This window comes from Gopherus flavomarginatus, chromosome 20 (assembly GCF_025201925.1).
Source record: "Gopherus flavomarginatus isolate rGopFla2 chromosome 20, rGopFla2.mat.asm, whole genome shotgun sequence".
Classification (NCBI taxonomy): Eukaryota; Metazoa; Chordata; order Testudines; family Testudinidae; genus Gopherus; species Gopherus flavomarginatus.
In genome coordinates, this window is record NC_066636.1 from 734,613 (window position 1) to 751,797 (window position 17,185).

Consider the following 17,185-nt stretch of genomic DNA (forward strand, 5'->3'; position numbering starts at 1 on the left):
ACGGAGAGGGTTTGAATTCAAATCCAGGGAACCAATTGGCTAGGATGGAAATGGTCAGTGAAAATGCAAATGACCTGGCTGGCAGCGGGAGAGGCTGCTGGGCTCAGGATACCTGCCTACCTGTAACCAGCCCCCTGGGACTGAGGGGGAGGGACAGATGCTCCCCGCCCCCCTGCACACCGGAGAGGGGGATCACGCTGGCTCTGATGCTGTGACCAGAGCAGAGAGCTCGCTGCCTGCCCCCACTGGGACAGCAAGGGGGGAGCTGAGACCCCAGCTAAGTGGGGGGACACCCAGGCAGGGCAGGTCGGCTGCCAACCAGGTTTGCCTGGTCCAGACGTGCTGCTGGAAGTGATTACACAGCAGGGAGGGAGCTACCAGGGACAGGGCTCAGGGGGGCTGTGACCCCAGGCCCAGCCAGCGAGAGGGAGCAGGTCCCACTCCCTGCCCCAGCAGCTGAATCCCAGACCGAGCTGCAGAGGGATCCCTCCTTGGAGAAGCTGAGGGAACTTGCTGGCCACAGCGCTGCAAACCCCCTTGGGGAAGGCTGCAGGGACAGAGTCCTGCAGGAGGAGGGATTCCTGTACCGGGAATGGGCTCCCCAAGGGGAAGTAGAACTGGGGGGGATCAGGAGGCAGCTGGTGGTGCCCCAGGAATCCACAGGGTTCTTCACATTCGAGCCACTGTATGGGAGGAGAGTGAGGGGACCCCTGGACCTGAAAGGAGAGGATTGGGAGGAGAAGGGGAAAGACCCCCTGGGGGATCTCTTCCCTGAGGTGGGAGGCAATCTCCCCATTAGGTTTTCCCCGTTCACAGTCACTGGGAAAGGAGCCCAGATCCTGGAGAGAGAGACTCATAGATTCTAGGGTCAGAAGGGACCAATGTGATCATGTAGTCTGACCCCTTGCACAAAGCAGGCCACAGAACCCTACCCATCCACTTCTATAACAAACCCCTAACCTATGCCTGAGTTATTGAAGTCTTCAAATTGTGGTTTGAGGTCAGGGACATGCTGGCTTTAGATGGGATCCAGCCGTTTTACACCCCATGGGCCTCACCCGTGGGGCTGATCCCCAAGGGAGACAGGATGATCTGGTTTTGTGGGGGCTATCAGAAGCTTAAAGCCATCACAGTGTCCGATGCCGACCCCATGCCTATGCCGGGGGAGATTCTAGACAAGCTGAGGGCGATGGAGAATTTGGCCCTGGCAGACACTGATAACATGTGCATCTTTAGCCAGACCCGGGAGGAACAGGTGTCCCCGGTGAAGAGGGGGCTGAGCTGCCTCAAGGAGGTGGGACTGATGGTAAAAGCTGGAAAGTGTAAGGGGGGACGGCAGAGGTGTTGTGTCTGGGCCACAAAGTGGGAAGCGGCTGCCCAATCCCAGAGCTGGCCCAGGCCAAGATGGGGGCTCTTAACCAAGAGAGCCCGAATCACAGCCCAGAGTGCTGGGAGAAGACCCCGTCCCAGTTTGAACCCCAGAGGTATTGGGGTGGCAAAAGGGTTCAAACCACATAAACCTTCCCACATGCGGCCTGCAAGTGCCATCAAGCACACCCGACCTAAGGGAGGGCGTGAGACTGGACTGTCCTGGTGTAACTCACACCAAGGAATGGGAGAGATGCTGGGGCATCCATGGGAACGTTGGTGGGTTTGAACTTCCCCAGGTCACTGGCTGGAGTGACCTCGCTCAGTTCGGTCTCGAAGGGGGGAGAGATAGAACAAGAACCAATGGGCTTAAACTGCAGCAAGGGAGATTTAGGTTGGACATTAGGAAAAAGTTCCTAACTGTCAGGGTAGTTAAACACTGGAATAGATTGCCTAGGGAAGTTGTGGAATCTCCATCTCTGGAGATATTTAAGAGTAGGTTAGATAAATGTCTATCAGGGATGGTCTAGACAGTATTTGGTCCTGCCATGATGGCAGGGGACTGGACTCGATGACCTCTCGAGGTCCCTTCCAGTCCTAGAGTCTATGAGTCTATGAGATGTGACGAACTGGGAATGTTCTTAATGTTTGCTCTGAGTACTGTGTTGGTGCCTCAGTGTCCCCAAGGCAGCTCTTAAGTATCTGGCAGAGCAAGGGCCAGTGCACCTAAATGCCTGACACTGTCTTCTAGCACACACAGCATGGGAGAGTTAGGGAAACAGACACACACAGTGTGTGGGGGGGTTAAGGGTACAGGCGCACACAGCAGGGGGATTAAGGGTACAGGTGCACACACACCAGGGGCAGTTAAAGGTACAGGTGCACACACAGCGTGGGGGGGGGGGTTAAGGGTACAGGCACACACAATATGGGAGAGTTAGGGAAAGAGACACACACAGTGTATGGGGGGGTTAAGGGTACAGGCGCACACAGCATGGGAGAGTTAGGGAAACAGACACACACAGTGTGTGGGGGGGTTAAGGGTACAGGCACACACACAGCGTGGGGGGTTAAGGGTACAGGCGCACACACGGTGGGGGGTTAAGGGTACAGGTGCACACACAGCGTGTGAGGGGGTTAAGGGTACAGGCACACACACAGCAGGGGGGTTAAGGGTACAGGTGCACACACGGTGGGGAGTTAAGGGTACAGGTGCACACAGCGTGTGAGGGTGTTAAGGGTACAGGCGCACACAGCATGCGGGGTTAAGGGTACAGGCGCACACAGCATGGGGGATTAAGGGTACAGGTGCACACACACCAGGGGCAGTTAAAGGTACAGGTGCACACACACGGGGGGTGGGCGTTAAGGGTAAAGGCGCACACAGCATGGGGGGGAGTTAAGGGTACAGGCGCACACAGCAGGGGGATTAAGGGTACAGGTGCACACACACCAGGGGCAGTTAAAGGTACAGGTGCACACACACGGGGGTGGGCGTTAAGGGTACAGGACGCACACACATGAGGGGGAGTTAAGGGTACAGGCGCACGCACAGGGGGAGAGTTAAGGGTACAGGTGCACACACACACACAGAGGACTCGCTAAGGGGGAAGCCGTGCCCTCACGGGCACATGTGGATTTTTGAAGGGCAGAGAAGGTCACCGTCGATGGGCCGGGGCCATGGGACGTACCATGGAACCTGGGACTTGTTCGTGCCCCTCTTGCTGCAGCCAGGCCCTCACGGGGGGCGGGGGGAGGGCTCCCACTGGCTGCTCTTTTGGTCCCTTCTGGCCTTCTCTCTGGGGAGGAGCCGGGGGGCTTGGGGGGCTCTATCTGCCCCCACCCCTGTACAGGTGGGAGCAGGGAGGGAGGCATAGGAACCCCGGGGCCTGGCGGCCCCCCCCAACCACCTGCAGCTTCGCAGGGAAAGTTCAGAGCTAGTTGTCAAAACGGTGCCCATGGATTTGCATACATGCAAATGAGACTATTAAATTTGCATAAGAGGAGTTGAAAGAAAGGAAGGGGGCTGAGACCCCCCACCCCAAAGCCCTCGACCCTCCCTCCTCCCCCCGCGCTAGTCCCGAGACCACGCCCCATAGCCCGGGAGGGGGAGGGGCTGGACTCCATCTCCCACAAGCCCTTGCGGCCAGACTCCATTTCCCAGTATGCACCGCGCCCCGCCCCGAAGTTCCGCCCCTCCCCCCCGCCCGGTCGCCACGTCGAGGCAGCGAGCGGCGGCCGCGCTGGACCAGGCGGCAGGTGAGCGGGACTCGTCGCCATGGCAACCCGGGAGGCAGCAGCCCCGCATCCCCCCCCCGCTGCAGCTCCCGGGGGGCGGGTGCCTGGTTTCACGTCCTGCCCCCCCCTCTCCGCAGCCCCGGGGCGCTGAGCACCATGGCCGGGAAAGGCGGCTCGGATCTTCCCTTCCCCCCGCCCGCCGAGCAGGAGGCTGCGGGACCCCTCGGCACGAAGTAGGGAGCTGCGGGGGGATGGGGGCTCTGTGGGTCAGGATGTGTGGTGGGGGCGCTGTGGGGCAGGGAGCGGGGCGGGGGCACAGTAGGGGGCGCTGTGGGGCAGGGAGCGGGGCAGGGGCACAGTAGGGGGCGCTGTGGGGCGGGGAGCGGGGCGGGGGCACAGTAGGGGGCGCTGTGGGGCGGGGAGCGGGGCGGGGGCACAGTAGGGGGCGCTGTGGGGCGGGGAGCGGGGCGGGGGCACAGTAGGGGGCGCTGTGGGGCGGGGAGCGGGGCGGGGGCACAGTAGGGGGCGCTGTGGGGCGGGGAGCGGGGCGGGGGCACAGTAGGGGGCTCTGTGGGGCGGGGAGCGGGGCGGGGGCACAGTAGGGGGCGCTGTGGGGCGGGGAGCGGGGCGGGGGCACAGTTGGGGGCGCTGTGGGGCGGGGAGCGGGGCGGGGGCACAGTAGGGGGCGCTGTGGGGCAGGGAGCAGGGCGGGGGCACAGTAGGGGGCGCTGTGGGGCAGGGAGCAGGGCGGGGGCACAGTAGGGGGCGCTGTGGGGCAGGGAGCAGGGCGGGGGCACAGTACAGGGCGCTGTGGGGCAGGGAGAAGGGCGGGGGCACAGTAGAGGGCGCTGTGGGGCAGGGAGAAGGGCGGGGACACAGTAGGGGGCACTGTGGGGCAGGGAGCAGGGCGGGGACACAGTAGGGGGCGCTGTGGGGCAGGGAGCAGGGCGGGGGCACAGTAGGGGCGCTGTGGGGCAGGGAGCGGGGCAGGGGCACAGTAGGGGGCGCTGCGGGGCAGGGAGCAGGGCGGGGGCACAGTAAAGGGCGCTGTGGGGCAGGGAGCAGGGCGGGGGCACAGTAGGGGGCGCTGTGGGGCAGGGAGCAGGGCGGGGGCACAGTAGAGGGCGCTGTGGGGCAGGGAGCAGGGCGGGGGCACAGTAGAGGGCGCTGTGGGGCAGGGAGCAGGGCAGGGGCACAGTAGGGGGCGCTGTGGGGCAGGGAGCGGGGCGGGGGCACAGTGTGGGGCAGGGAGCGGGGCGGGGGCACAGTAGGGGGCGCTGTGGGGCAGGGAGCGGGGCGGGGGCACAGTAGGGGGCGCTGTGGGGCAGGGAACGGGGCGGGGGCACAGTAGGGGGCGCTGTGGGGCGGGGGCACAGTAGAGGGCACTGTGGGGCAGGGAGCAGGGCGGGGGCGCTGTGGGGCGGGGGCACAGTAGGGGGCGCTGTGGGGTGGGGAGCGGGGCGGGGGCACAGTAGGGGGCGCTGTGGGGCGGGGGCACAGTAGAGGGCACTGTGGGGCAGGGAGCAGGGCGGGGGCACAGTAGGGGGCGCTGTGGGGCAGGGAGCAGGGCGGGGGCACAGTAGGGGGCGCTGTGGGGCGGGGGCACAGTAGAGGGCGCTGTGGGGCAGGGAGCGGGGCGGGGGCACAGTAGAGGGCGCTGTGGGGCAGGGAGCGGGGCGGGGGCACAGTAGGGGGCGCTGTGGGGCAGGGAGCGGGGCGGGGGCACAGTAGGGGGCGCTGTGGGGCGGGGAGCGGGGCGGGGGCACAGTAGGGGGCGCTGTGGGGCGGGGAGCGGGGCGGGGGCACAGTAGGGGGCGCTGTGGGGCGGGGAGCGGGGCGGGGGCACAGTAGGGGGCGCTGTGGGGCGGGGAGCGGGGCGGGGGCACAGTAGGGGGCGCTGTGGGGCGGGGAGCGGGGCGGGGGCACAGTAGGGGGCGCTGTGGGGCGGGGAGCGGGGCGGGGGCACAGTAGGGGGCTCTGTGGGGCGGGGAGCGGGGCGGGGGCACAGTAGGGGGCGCTGTGGGGCGGGGAGCGGGGCGGGGGCACAGTTGGGGGCGCTGTGGGGCGGGGAGCGGGGCGGGGGCACAGTAGGGGGCGCTGTGGGGCGGGGAGCGGGGCGGGGGCACAGTAGGGGGCTCTGTGGGGCGGGGAGCGGGGCGGGGGCACAGTAGGGGGCGCTGTGGGGCGGGGGCACAGTAGAGGGCACTGTGGGGCAGGGAGCAGGGCGGGGGCGCTGTGGGGCGGGGGCACAGTACGGGGCGCTGCGGGGCAGGGAGCAGTGTGGGGGGTCAGTGGGTGTGCCGGGGGGGCGCTGCGGCTCAGAGGTGCCCCATCTCTCGGCCCCCCAGGATCTCCATCCCAGCCCTGCTGCCCCAGGGCCCCGCCAAGAAGTGGCTGGAGGAGCGTCGGGCCGCCCTGCGCCCGTGGGGCACCTTTGCTGACCAGCGCCGGTTCGGGAAGCCCCGGAGCTTCGGGGAGCTGTGCCAGCGCCTGGCGCGCAACGTGGAGTATTTCCAGAGCAACTACGTCTGCGTCTTCCTGGGGCTCATCCTCTACTGCCTGTGAGCCGGGGCAGGCGGGGGGGCCCAGGGGCACGGGGTGGGGCAGGTTGGCGTGGGTCCAGGGGGGAGCTGGGGAGCCCTGGAATAGGCTGGTTCTGCAGAGGCTGTGGGGGAGGGGTGTGAAACGGGGGAACAGATGTAAGCCGAGGGGGGCAGAGTATGGAGGGTATGGCCCCCCCCAACCCTCTGCCATTTCCCCCCCCCCAGGATCACCTCCCCCCTGCTCCTAGTGGCACTGGCCGTCTTCTTTGGGGCCTGTTATCTCATCTACCTGCGAACCCAGCAGTCCCGGCTCATGCTGTTCGGTGAGTGGGGGCCCAGGGCCAGTCCCCTTCAGGGGATGCGGGGGGCTGGCTGGCTTATGGGGGGCACAAGGGACTGGCTGGCTTGGGGGCAGGAGCAGGATGCAGGGCCCATCCCCTCCAGGGGGTGCTGGGGGCTGGCTGGCTCGGGTGGGGTCTGGGCTCCCCTCACCCCCCTGTTCTCTCTCTCTCTGGCGTGCCCAGGCCAGGAGCTCAGCATGGCTCACCTGTGCGGACTGGCCGGGAGCCGGGCTTGTGGCGCTGGCTGGCTCGGGCAGGCGCAGGGGGCTGTCTGTCTCAGGGGCGGGGGCGGGTCTGGGCTCCCCTCATACACCTCCATTCTCTGGCTGGGGGGGCAGGCGTGGGGGGCTGATGTTGTACAGACAAAACTACACAGGATCTTTTCAGGGGCAAGACAAAGATGCCACATTTATTAAGATAACAATTTGATTTATGACCAATAAGTAATATGACATGAATCCGACGAAGTGGGTATTCACCCAGGAAAGCTCCTGCTCCAAAACGTCTGTTAGTCTCTAAGGTGCCCCAGGACTCTGCTGCTTTTACAGATCCAGACTAACACGGCTACCCCTCTGATACTTGACTAATATCTGCACACACGCACACACAGATATTGGCAGCAGAACGTTACTCCTTCAGGTCTCCCATCTCACCCATCCTTTCTGGAGGCTTTAGTCTGAATCCAGAGTCTATGGGTCTTGCTGTGTCACTGCCTCTGGGTTTGGATTGATCACCCGTCAATTGCAGGCGACTGTCAGCCTGGGACCTGGCTTTGATCTTCCTTCTGTTGTACCTGGACTCTGCTTACTCTTGTTACCTTGTCTGCATCTTCAGCCGGGGGGGGGGGGGGGGGGGGGTTGGGGTTTGAACTTTATCTCATCAGGACAGGCTGGGGCTGGAGGTTGAGTCCATCGTCCATCCATGCCTCAGTCACACAGCAAAACTAGCTAATAAGATTGCAGCCGGGTTTGCACAAAGGAAGGTTGGAGGAAGCTTTTACAAAATGGAGTGAGCGTTTGAAAATGGGGTTTGAATTCCAGTATGGCAAACCGTGAACAGATGTTACAATGCAGGCAAGTGTAGTGACTGGTGAACAGAAGTTACAACACTGAAACAGGCCAAGGCTCAGTGATTTAAGCAGGAATTGGATTGACACTGAAACTTACAAAGGCAGGTGTCAGAGGGGTAGCCCTGTTAGTCTGGATCTGTAACAGCAACGAAGAGTCCTGGGGCACCTTATAGACTAACGGACATTTTGGAGCAGGAGCTGTGGTGGGTGAATCCCTGCATCCGACGAAGTGACCAGTCACCCACCACAGCTCCTGCTCCAATACGTCTGCTAGTCTATAAGGTGCCCCAGGACTCTCTGCTGCTTTTACAAAGGCAGCTGACTGAACAGCTCTGGCTCTTAACAAGCATCTTCATTGTCAATTAGCCAGTTCTTGGGGTAATCGGTTTTATGAATGAACATTGTTTCATTCATAAAACTTTACTTATGAAGTTACATTAATAAAGTACAGTAATAAAGAACAATTAAAAACAATTTCATTCATCAGTTCTACATTGTCCCCCTTTTGACCCTTCAATCCAGGGGTATTGAATGGGTCACACTTTATGTAATTGTTTTAAGGCAGAACCAACATAACAGTTAGGATTACTAATAGGACAACGTTGGGATGAAAAATGATATGGGCTGCTCCTACAACACTCTGCCCCTTGATCTGTGATTATTACAGTTGTTGTTGTCGTTGTAGGGCACAGGTGATCTGTTGCAAACAAACCAATTATAACCAGGTGAATATAACTAAACCCATTACAATGGACTAAACACCAGGTATAACCTACACAGAAATGCAAACAATGATAGTTCTAATAATTGGGAATACAGTAAAACCATCCCCATTACAAACATTGGGTACATTGACAAATAAACTGAGGCCCAGGTTTGATGCTGCAATAGCCATCAAACAATAGAAGTTACTGAGGTCAGGACCTTCTTAAGCGCACACAACAAATAAGATTTTTTAGCAGGACCTCAGTTGTCATGCAAGGTTAAGCTGATTTGGACTTAAACTAACATTTAGTTGCTAAAATGTGGCAGAATCCCCTATTTTTAACAGTTGTTCTTAAGAGGTTTCTGGGGACCTGAAAGATGAGGCCCTACAACCATGGGCCAAGGTCTTACAGATTATGGGGGCCCAAGAACTCCCCATTCAGGGCTTGCAGAAGGACAACCAGGGAGCACAGAGGAAAGTGTGGAATTAAGAATACAAGCAAATGTAACTAACAATACAAATGTATCAATAACAAAAGGACTATTAGAGAACCTAACCAAAATAAACCTGATGCACTGGGGACCAAAGGCTTCTGGACACAAGTGGTGATTGATAAGTTGGGTGGACGTGGGGGAAGTAGAGAGCAGAAAAGACATTTGCCGTCTAGTGTAGTAACCCCTCTCTTTCTGGACCCAGTGCCCGCACAGGACACCACTAGAGACAGACACAGAACGGGCAACACAGAACACTGAACACAGACGTTGTCGCGACACTATAACCATGGGATTTTATAACTCTTCAGCTGGTACCAGCTCTCCTGAGGTTCTGGTTCAGAGCCTGAAAGATAGAAGCTTAGAAATATATTAGCACAGTGCTCCCACATGGCAGACCCTGCTCCGTCTCTGCCACAGTGTGTTCGGCACTCGGGACTGCACAAATGCTAATTAAGTGGTACATTTCTTTGAGTTTAAATTTTTTTTATTTTAAAATTCCCCAGCCACTTTGCCATGACCTGGAGGTCTGAGGCAGAAGCAGGCACTGTTGTTACTGTTGGCCCTGGGAGGAGGAATCTACCCAAATATCCCTCTTCCCACTCTCCAGAGGGGTCCCAAAAATTTCCCCCTTTTGGGGTCTCAAATGTTCCTTCTTCTGATGTTACTGCTGCTGTAAGATGTGAGGGTGCTGTTTTAACTCTCTGTACCCAACATTAAGGGCATTTAACTGGGTTTGGGTACTACATACATTTTTATTTCTCTGCTTTTGCAGCAGAGGCTTGTAAATCTTGGCGCAGTTTTTCATTTTTACATTTAGCCAATTGAAGGAATACCTCATTACAGGTTTTCCGGAGAGGCCAAACTGTGGCTGCTTCCTTTTTCATTGGAGTTGAGGGTTTATATATTAATAAGTACCTTGCCAATTTTTTTTAAGGATATATTTAGACAGTGTTTTCTTAAACATTTTTTCCAACAGTTGTGATTAACAACCAACCACAACAAAACTAAATTGATAAATATTAAGCACTATAACCCCTAATTCCTAAAGAAGCAGCTTACAACTTCTGAAAGAGCAATTTTCCCTTTTTTTAATTCCTGAAGGAGCAACTTCACCCTCTCTGGGCCAGAGGGAGAGACACTAACCTCCCTCTGTACTACTCGGCCTACTACCACCGAGGGTTCATACACCAACTATACAAATCCTTCCCAGGATCAGAGCGAGAAACTCTAAGTTCTCCTCTTTAGCTCAGTCTTGCTACGGCTGAGGGTGTCTGCACCTAGGATTTTTCAGTGTGGAGCGAGGATCTCTAAGTCCTCCTCCGGTTGCCCGACCTTACTACGACCGGGGATATACCCACCTCCAATTATTTCCCCCCAGCAGTCTGGGGTGGAGAGAGGGATGCTAAACCTCTTCCGTTTCTCAGCCCTGCTACGACTGAGGGTGTGTACACCTCTGAATCATCACAATTCTCAGTGCCTAGTATTTTCCTATTTGAACAAGATTCAAACCTAAACTCCTATTTCCTTCAGAGTTTGTGGTTAATTAACTGAAAGTTACAGTCTTTTCCCTATAGCACCAGGCTCACTAAAGCTGGCGGGGTGCACACCAGTTTTTATAATAACGGTGGATTCTATGCTTGCTCTCCCTTTGCATTCTCCACCAATAACGTTGTACAGACAAAACTACACAGGATCTGTTCAGGGGGCGAGACAAAGATGCCACATTTATTATGAGAACAATCTGATTTATGACCAATAACTAATATCTTAATCTGTACACACACATTATACCTAATACACGCGCACACACACACACACACGAGTGTGGGGCTGGCTGGCTTGGGGGAGGTCTGGGCTCCCCTCACCCCCCATTCTCTCTTTCTGGCGCGCCCAGGCCAGGAGCCCAGCACAGCTCACCAGCTCAGACTGACGGGGGGGCTGGTGGGGGGCTGGCTGGCTCAGGGGACGGAGGCGGGCTGTCGAGGAGCTGGCTGACTGGCTCGGGGGGGTCTGGGCTCCCCTCACCCCTTGTTCTCTCTCTCTCTCGTTGGCGCGGCCAGGCCGGGAGCTCGGCACGGCTCACCAGCTCAGACTGACGGGGGGGCTGGTGGGGGGCTGGCTGGCTCAGGGGACGGAGGCGGGCTGTCGAGGAGCTGGCTGACTGGCTCGGGGGGGTCTGGGCTCCCCTCACCCCTTGTTCTCTCTCTCTCTCTCTCTCTTTGGCGCGGCCAGGCCGGGAGCTCGGCACGGCTCACCAGCTCAGACTGACGGGGGGGGGTGGGCTCGGGGGGCTGGCTGGCTCGGGGGGCTGGCTGGTGGGGGGCTGGCTGGCTCAGGGGACGGAGGCGGGCTGTCGAGGAGCTGGCTGACTGGCTCGGGGGGGTCTGGGCTCCCCTCACCCCTTGTTCTCTCTCTCTCTCTCTCTTTGGCGCGGCCAGGCCAGGAGCTCGGCACGGCTCACCAGCTCAGACTGACGGGGGGGGTGGGCTCGGGGGGCTGGCTGGCTTGGGGGGCTGGTGGGGGGCTGGCTGGCTCAGGGGACGGAGGCGGGCTGTCGAGGAGCTGGCTGACTGGCTCGGGGGGGTCTGGGCTCCCCTCACCCCTTGTTCTCTCTCTCTCTCGTTGGCGCGGCCAGGCCGGGAGCTCGGCACGGCTCACCAGTACGGACTGGCCGGGGGCGTCTCCTTCCCCTTCTTCTGGCTGGCAGGGGCCGGATCCGCCGTCTTCTGGGTGCTGGGTGAGCAGCCCCTGACCTGGAGTGTAACCGAAGCGCCCGTCAGCTGCTGCCTGGGGGAGCTTGTCCAGGGGGCCGTTTGGGGCGCAGAACCTGCTGAAGAGCTCAGTGTGGGGGAGGATAAATACCCCCCCATCTAGGCCTGCCCCACCCCCCATGGGCTGTTCCTCTCCTGTCACTCAGGGGGTCAGTGGGGGAAGGTTGTGGGGCAGATTGACAGGGGTGAGCGGTGCAACAGGGGCAGGGGGATTTGGGGGCAGCTGGTGGGGAGGGGCTATGGAACTGGGGTGCAGAGGGGGAGGGGCTGAGGGCCTGAGATGCAACAGCAGGAGGAGCGGGGCTGGAAATCGGGGCCATGTATGGGGTGCACTGGAGGGAAGGCAGAATTGGGGGCAGCGGGGGAGGGGAGATGGGGGCAGCAGGAGAGGGGAGCTGGGGGCAGCAGGGGTCTATGGGGTACAGCCAGGGAGGGGAGGGGAGCTGGGCGCAGCGGGGGAGGAGAGCTGGGGGCAGCAGGGGTCTATGGGGTACAGCCAGGGAGGGGAGCTGGGGGCAGCAGGGGAGGGGAAGGGAGCTGGGGGCAATGGGGGTCCATGGGATGCAGCAGGCGGGAGGCGGAGCTGGGGGCAGAGGGGATCTATGGGGTGCAGCGGCAGAGGGGAGGCAAGTTGGGGGCAGTGGGGGTGCAGTGAGGGGGAGGTGGAGTTGGGGGCAGCGGGGGAGGGGAGGTGGAGTTGGGGGCAGCGGGGGAGGGGAGCTGGTGGTAGTGGGGGAGGGGAGGTGGAGTTGGGGGCAGCGGGGGGACAGTGTCGCTGTCTCTCTGATCCCCCCACCTCTCTGTCACCCCCCGCAGGTGCCACCCTGGTGGTGATCGGCTCCCACGCTGCCTTCCATGAGCTGGAGTCGGGGGAGGCTGACGAGCTGCAGATGGAGCCCGTGTGATGGGGGTGCAGGGACCCCCCGGCAGCAGCCCCTAGGGGGCAGGGACCCCCCACAAGCCCACCCTTCTGGCTGCACCCCCTGGGATTCTGGGGCCTCCTCCCAGCCCCCCTTCTGGCAGGACCCCCTGGGGGGCAGGGATCCCCCAGATCATGGTCACTCTTTGTTGCCATTTCTACCAGCCTCTCAGACCCCTTCTCCCGGCTCCCCCCACCTTCTCGACTTCCCACCTAATGCCCCCAGCCCCCCAATCACCCCCATGTCCCCCATTGCAGGGGTCCTGCTCCGGACCAGGGTTCTCCATTTCCTCTCGCTGTCGAGTTGACCCTGGGCTTCCCACGCTGGCCGGGCTGGGGTCCCCCCTGTCCCCCATGCGCCCCCAGGAGTGACGCTGTATCTGTGTCTTTCCCCATTAAAGGCCGTGTTCAGGAGTGGAGCTGGCTGCCGTGTGGGGCTGGGAGCAGGGCAAAGGGGTCCCCCTGCACCCTCCTCCAGTGCCCCAAGAGACTTGTCCCTCCCTTGGCATGGGGGCCCCTGTGGACCCCCCGAATTGTCTTCAGAGCCATGGGCAAACCCCGGCGGGGGCTGCGGGGCCTGGGGGCTGGACGGAAGGGGCTGGGCCTGAGGGGCTGGGGGCAGCTGGGGGGCACAACAGGTTCCCTGGGTACAGTCTGTGTCCCCTTCATTCCCCAGCCTGAGGTGCCTGTTACCCTGCTGGCCCGCAGCCCCCCCCCCCACTACACACATGGGCCCCTGAGCCCCACGCCCACCTTGCAGCCAGCGGGACACTTGCAAATTCACAGCCCCACCCTATCCCCAGCAGCCGGCGGCTCGGGATCAAGGGGAGTTGGGCCCCCAAAGTGCCGACCTCAGACAGGCAGCCTGGGTGCGCGGTGCAGCGAGTTCTGCGCAGGGCCAGGAGGCTGCACTCAGCGTGGGCCCCCGAGGCCGGGATCAGAATTGGGGGTGACCAGGTGATTCCCAGGAGATTCAGATGAGGAAGGGCCCCGGGTGGGTTCCTGACATGACAGGATCTGTTCCAAGGTCAGCGAACTGCAGAGAGTGAGTCGCGGAAATGGCAGAAAGGGATTGTCGGTATTTGTCCGATTGTGTCGCTGGCTGGAGTCGGGCGGTGACAGTCGCTGGCTGGAGTCGGGGGGTGACGGTTGCTGGAGTTGGGGGGTGTGACGGTCGCTGGCTGGAGTTGGGGGGTGACAGTGGCTGGCTGGAGTCGGGGGGTGACAGTCACTGAGATGAGAGCTGGTGTCTCAGCCATAGGACACTCGGTGGCTCGAGTCTCCCTGGGGCCAGGAGGCATTTGGCCCAGCCCCCCCCCCCCCCCGAGACTGTCTCTCACATGGGAGGAGACGCGGGTTACTATGAGACCGAGAAGGGGGACAAGGAAGTGGTTGAAGGGGGGACGACAGCGGGTCACCCCGAAAGGGGAACTGCCAGGCTGGGGAGTCGCTAGCGGAGCCCCTCCCGGCTCCCTCTTGGGACCAGCCGTATTTACCGGGTTCATTACGGCCCTTGGCCCACGGGGGGGTTTGCGGCTGGCACAGGGTGGGGAGGCATTGGCAGGGCGGGGGAGGACCGGAATATCCCACCCGGGGACCTGGGCGACCCTGTAAACTGGAGTCACAGAGGCGGACGAGATTTAACGTGCGAAGCGCCAGGTCCTGCATCCAGGGCCTAACGAGCCTGTTTTGATCTGTGCTGGGGCCGTGCCCGTTGGAGGGACCGAGGAGGAGACGCACCCGGTGTATTGGCTGATCGCAGGCTGGCTGAGCCGTCGGTGGGATGCAGCCCTGGGGTGCCCAGGTGAGGGGCTTCCAGGGGAGACAGGAGGCATTAGTGCAAGGCTGGGGGGAGACCTTGTGGAATAGTGGGGGCTGTTCTGGGCTCCCTTGTGTAAGGAAGATGAATTCAGCCTGGGCCGGGGCAGAGAAGGGCGACAGGGAAAACCGACCTTGTGAGAGGAGCTGCAAAGGGCTTGGCTTGTCCGGCTGCCCAGCCACAGGCTGCGGGGAGCTTGGGGCGCTCCGGGGAGTCCGGCGGAGGGATAAACGCCAGGCAGGGGCTGGAGCCACTTCAGTTCAGCGCCAGGGTGGCCCCCAGAACAAAGGGAGACGAACTGGCCAGCGGCAAGTGCCAACTTGAGATGAAGGAAGGTTCGACCCAGCGGAGCAGTGGGGGGAAAACACCGACCTGGCCTGACTCTGGGACAGGGAGAGGGGACAGCGGCCGACCGGCAATGGTGCACGGCCCTTTGCCAACTCCTGTAGCAACCCCCCATGGCTGGGGATGGACACAAGCTAGGGGGGCTCTGAGGTACCCCAGCAAATTCTTTCCCCGGGGTCTGCCTGGTGGGTCTCACCCCCACGCGCAGGGGCTGACTGGTCACCAGACTCAGGGGCAGGAATTCTCCACCGGGGCAGATTGGCAGAGACCTGGGGATGGGGTGTCACCTCCTCTGCACTGGGGCCTGGGTCACTGGCAGGTTGAACTCGTGTCCGTGGTGGAGTCTCTGTCACGTGAGTCTGTGACCCACGACTTGGGGCCATCGGTGACTCAGCCGGAGCTCGGGGGGGGGGTGTTCTGGGCCCTGCGAGCTACCAGGGGTCAGACGAGACGACCACGCTGGGCCCACCTGACGTCAGGGGCGTCTCTGAGACCAACTCGACGTGACAATTATAAAGGGGGGCCAAAGTTCAGGTCCCTTTCTCTGCTCCGCCAGGAATTCGACCCGGCTCTGCTCAGAGATTTCTAAGTTAGCTGCCAAAACCCAAGAGTTTCCAGGTGCCAAGTTCTGCCTCCCCCCGGCCCTGCTGGCAGGGCAGGCCTGGACTTTGCCCCCCCCATGTGCAGCCCCCCCAATATAGACTGGTTTGTGGGCAGTGATTTTGGGGCATTGCAGCAGCGGCACCAGGCAGTTGGGGCAGAGCCCTGGCAGGAGCTGGCAGCAGGTGCCAGGCTGGGGGCACCCCGCAGCTTGGCCTGGTGGCTGCTGCCCCCCACACTGTGCACCAGGGGCTCCCTGCACCTCTCGCTCTGCCTGCCCCCATGGCAGCAGGGGGCACCCAGCCAGGCACCCAGCAGGAGCCAGAGCCCCAGGCGCTGACACGGATGAGGGGGACGTGTGGGGTTCAGATTGGGTCAGACCCCAACGTGCTGCTCTCAGCTGGGCCCTGAACGAGGCCCCTGGCTGGGCTCCCCACACCACGCGCCGTTCCTGGGGCCAGGCCCTGGTCAGAGCCTCATGCTGCCCCCGTCAGAACGGGGCCTTGAATCCTGCTCCCCCCCCCCCGAGTGGCCCAGGTCCAGGCCCCTCCCAGGGCGAGGGGGCCTCCATTCCCCATGTGTGGGTGCCAGAGCGTGACCCCCAGCGAGGGGGCCCTGGGGACTCTGCTGCAGGGCTCAGTGGGCCCCCAGCAGCCCTTGGGATCACTGGCCAAGCACTGCAGGGAGCCCCCTGCCCCACTCGCCCCATGGGAGGATTTGAGGGGGTGCTTGCTCCGGCCCCTTGGAGGGCATGGACTCCCCCCCCCAGCTCCACTGGGGCAGCCCTGGTCTGAGCTGGGGCGCCTAGGGCAGCACCTCTCTCCCCACTCTGTTAATGGCAGTCAGTGGGGTGGGGAGCTGGGAGCCCGGACGCCTGGGTTCTATCCCAGCATTGGGGGTGTGGGCGGGGGGGGGGGCAGCTGCAGCCTCGATCTCAGGCTTCCCCAGGCCCTGCCCAACAACGTCAGTAACAGTCATCCTCCGTCGCCATGGCAACAGACAGCCACTGGTTGCCATAACAATGACCCCCCCCCCCAGGCACCTGACCCTGGCTCCCACTCCCTGAGCTGGGGGAAGCTGGGAGGAGCCGGGGGGGCGCATCATGCAGTGACTGACCCCCCCTGCTCAGTCTTTTGGCCTGGCCGGCTCCAGCCTCCCGCTCCCCCATTCCCAGGGGGGCCAGGAATTGCCGGCGCCGGCTCCACCCTGTCCAGTGGCAGGGAGTTCCCCAGCCTGGTCCCCGTCCCCCAGTGCCGGGACCCCCCCCCCCGTCACAACGCGCGGCACATTGTCCAGGGCTGGTTTTGTTTTTATTTGTTAAATTGAGTTTGTTTTTGTTACATGACCACACAATCCCCAAATGGGGGTGGGGGGGTAAGGCCCCCCCCCAGCACACACAGGGCAGGGGAGGGGGAGCGAGCACAACACCCCTTCCCATGGACACTGGGGGTGGGTGGGAGAGACAAACCCCTCTGCCTCCCCCCAGCCATAGGGACCCCACACACACACACACCAGGCCCATGGCTGAGGCCCTGGTTTCCCTTGGTCCGTAACTTGGAATCTGGGGTCAAGGGGCAGCAGCAGGATCCCCCAACCCCTCAGACAGGACCCTGGGGTGGGGAGGGGCGGGGGGGCACCCAAGACTGGCAGGGGGAAGCTATTGGCTTGGTAAAGGCATGCAGGGGGGGAGGGGTTAGGACTCCTGGGTTCTATTCCACAACCCCTCCCTGGTGCTTTGCTGACCCTCCCCCCTGAGTATGCCCTCCCCCAGTCTGGGGCTGAGGGCTGGCTCCTGCCCCCCGTGCCCCACTGGGAATGGAGAAGGGGGTGACCTGGGGGGGAGGAAGAGGAGGGATCTGTGTGCTGAGGGGAAGAACCAGCGGCTTGGGGGTGAGACACATGCCCTGGGGTGTGGAGAGGACAGGGGCCCTGTGTGACCGGGGGGGGTCTGTATCTCCTGTGACTGTCCCCC

General features: G+C 61.8%; 1 protein-coding gene across 1 annotated transcript; it reads left to right on the forward strand.

Moving 5' to 3' along the window:
* The first annotated feature begins 3,567 nt into the window (after positions 1-3,567).
* On the forward strand, positions 3,568-12,863 carry RABAC1 (Rab acceptor 1). The gene is made up of 6 exons (XM_050930481.1): positions 3,568-3,627; positions 3,744-3,839; positions 5,955-6,167; positions 6,375-6,472; positions 11,395-11,496; positions 12,347-12,863. The coding sequence occupies exons 2-6, from the start codon at positions 3,763-3,765 to the stop codon at positions 12,433-12,435; spliced, it is 579 nt and encodes a 192-aa protein (XP_050786438.1). The 5' UTR covers positions 3,568-3,627; positions 3,744-3,762; the 3' UTR covers positions 12,436-12,863.
* Positions 12,864-17,185: the final 4,322 nt, after the last annotated feature.

Coding starts and splice junctions, on each gene's coding strand:
- RABAC1 (XM_050930481.1), top strand. CDS start 3,763: ATGGCCGGGAAAGGCGGCTCGGATCTTCCCTTCCCCCCGCCCGCCGAG. Junction 6,168..6,374: donor GGGCTCATCCTCTACTGCCT/GTGAGCCGGGGC, acceptor CCCCCCCCCCAG/GATCACCTCCCCCCTGCTCC. Junction 11,497..12,346: donor CGCCGTCTTCTGGGTGCTGG/GTGAGCAGCCCC, acceptor CACCCCCCGCAG/GTGCCACCCTGGTGGTGATC.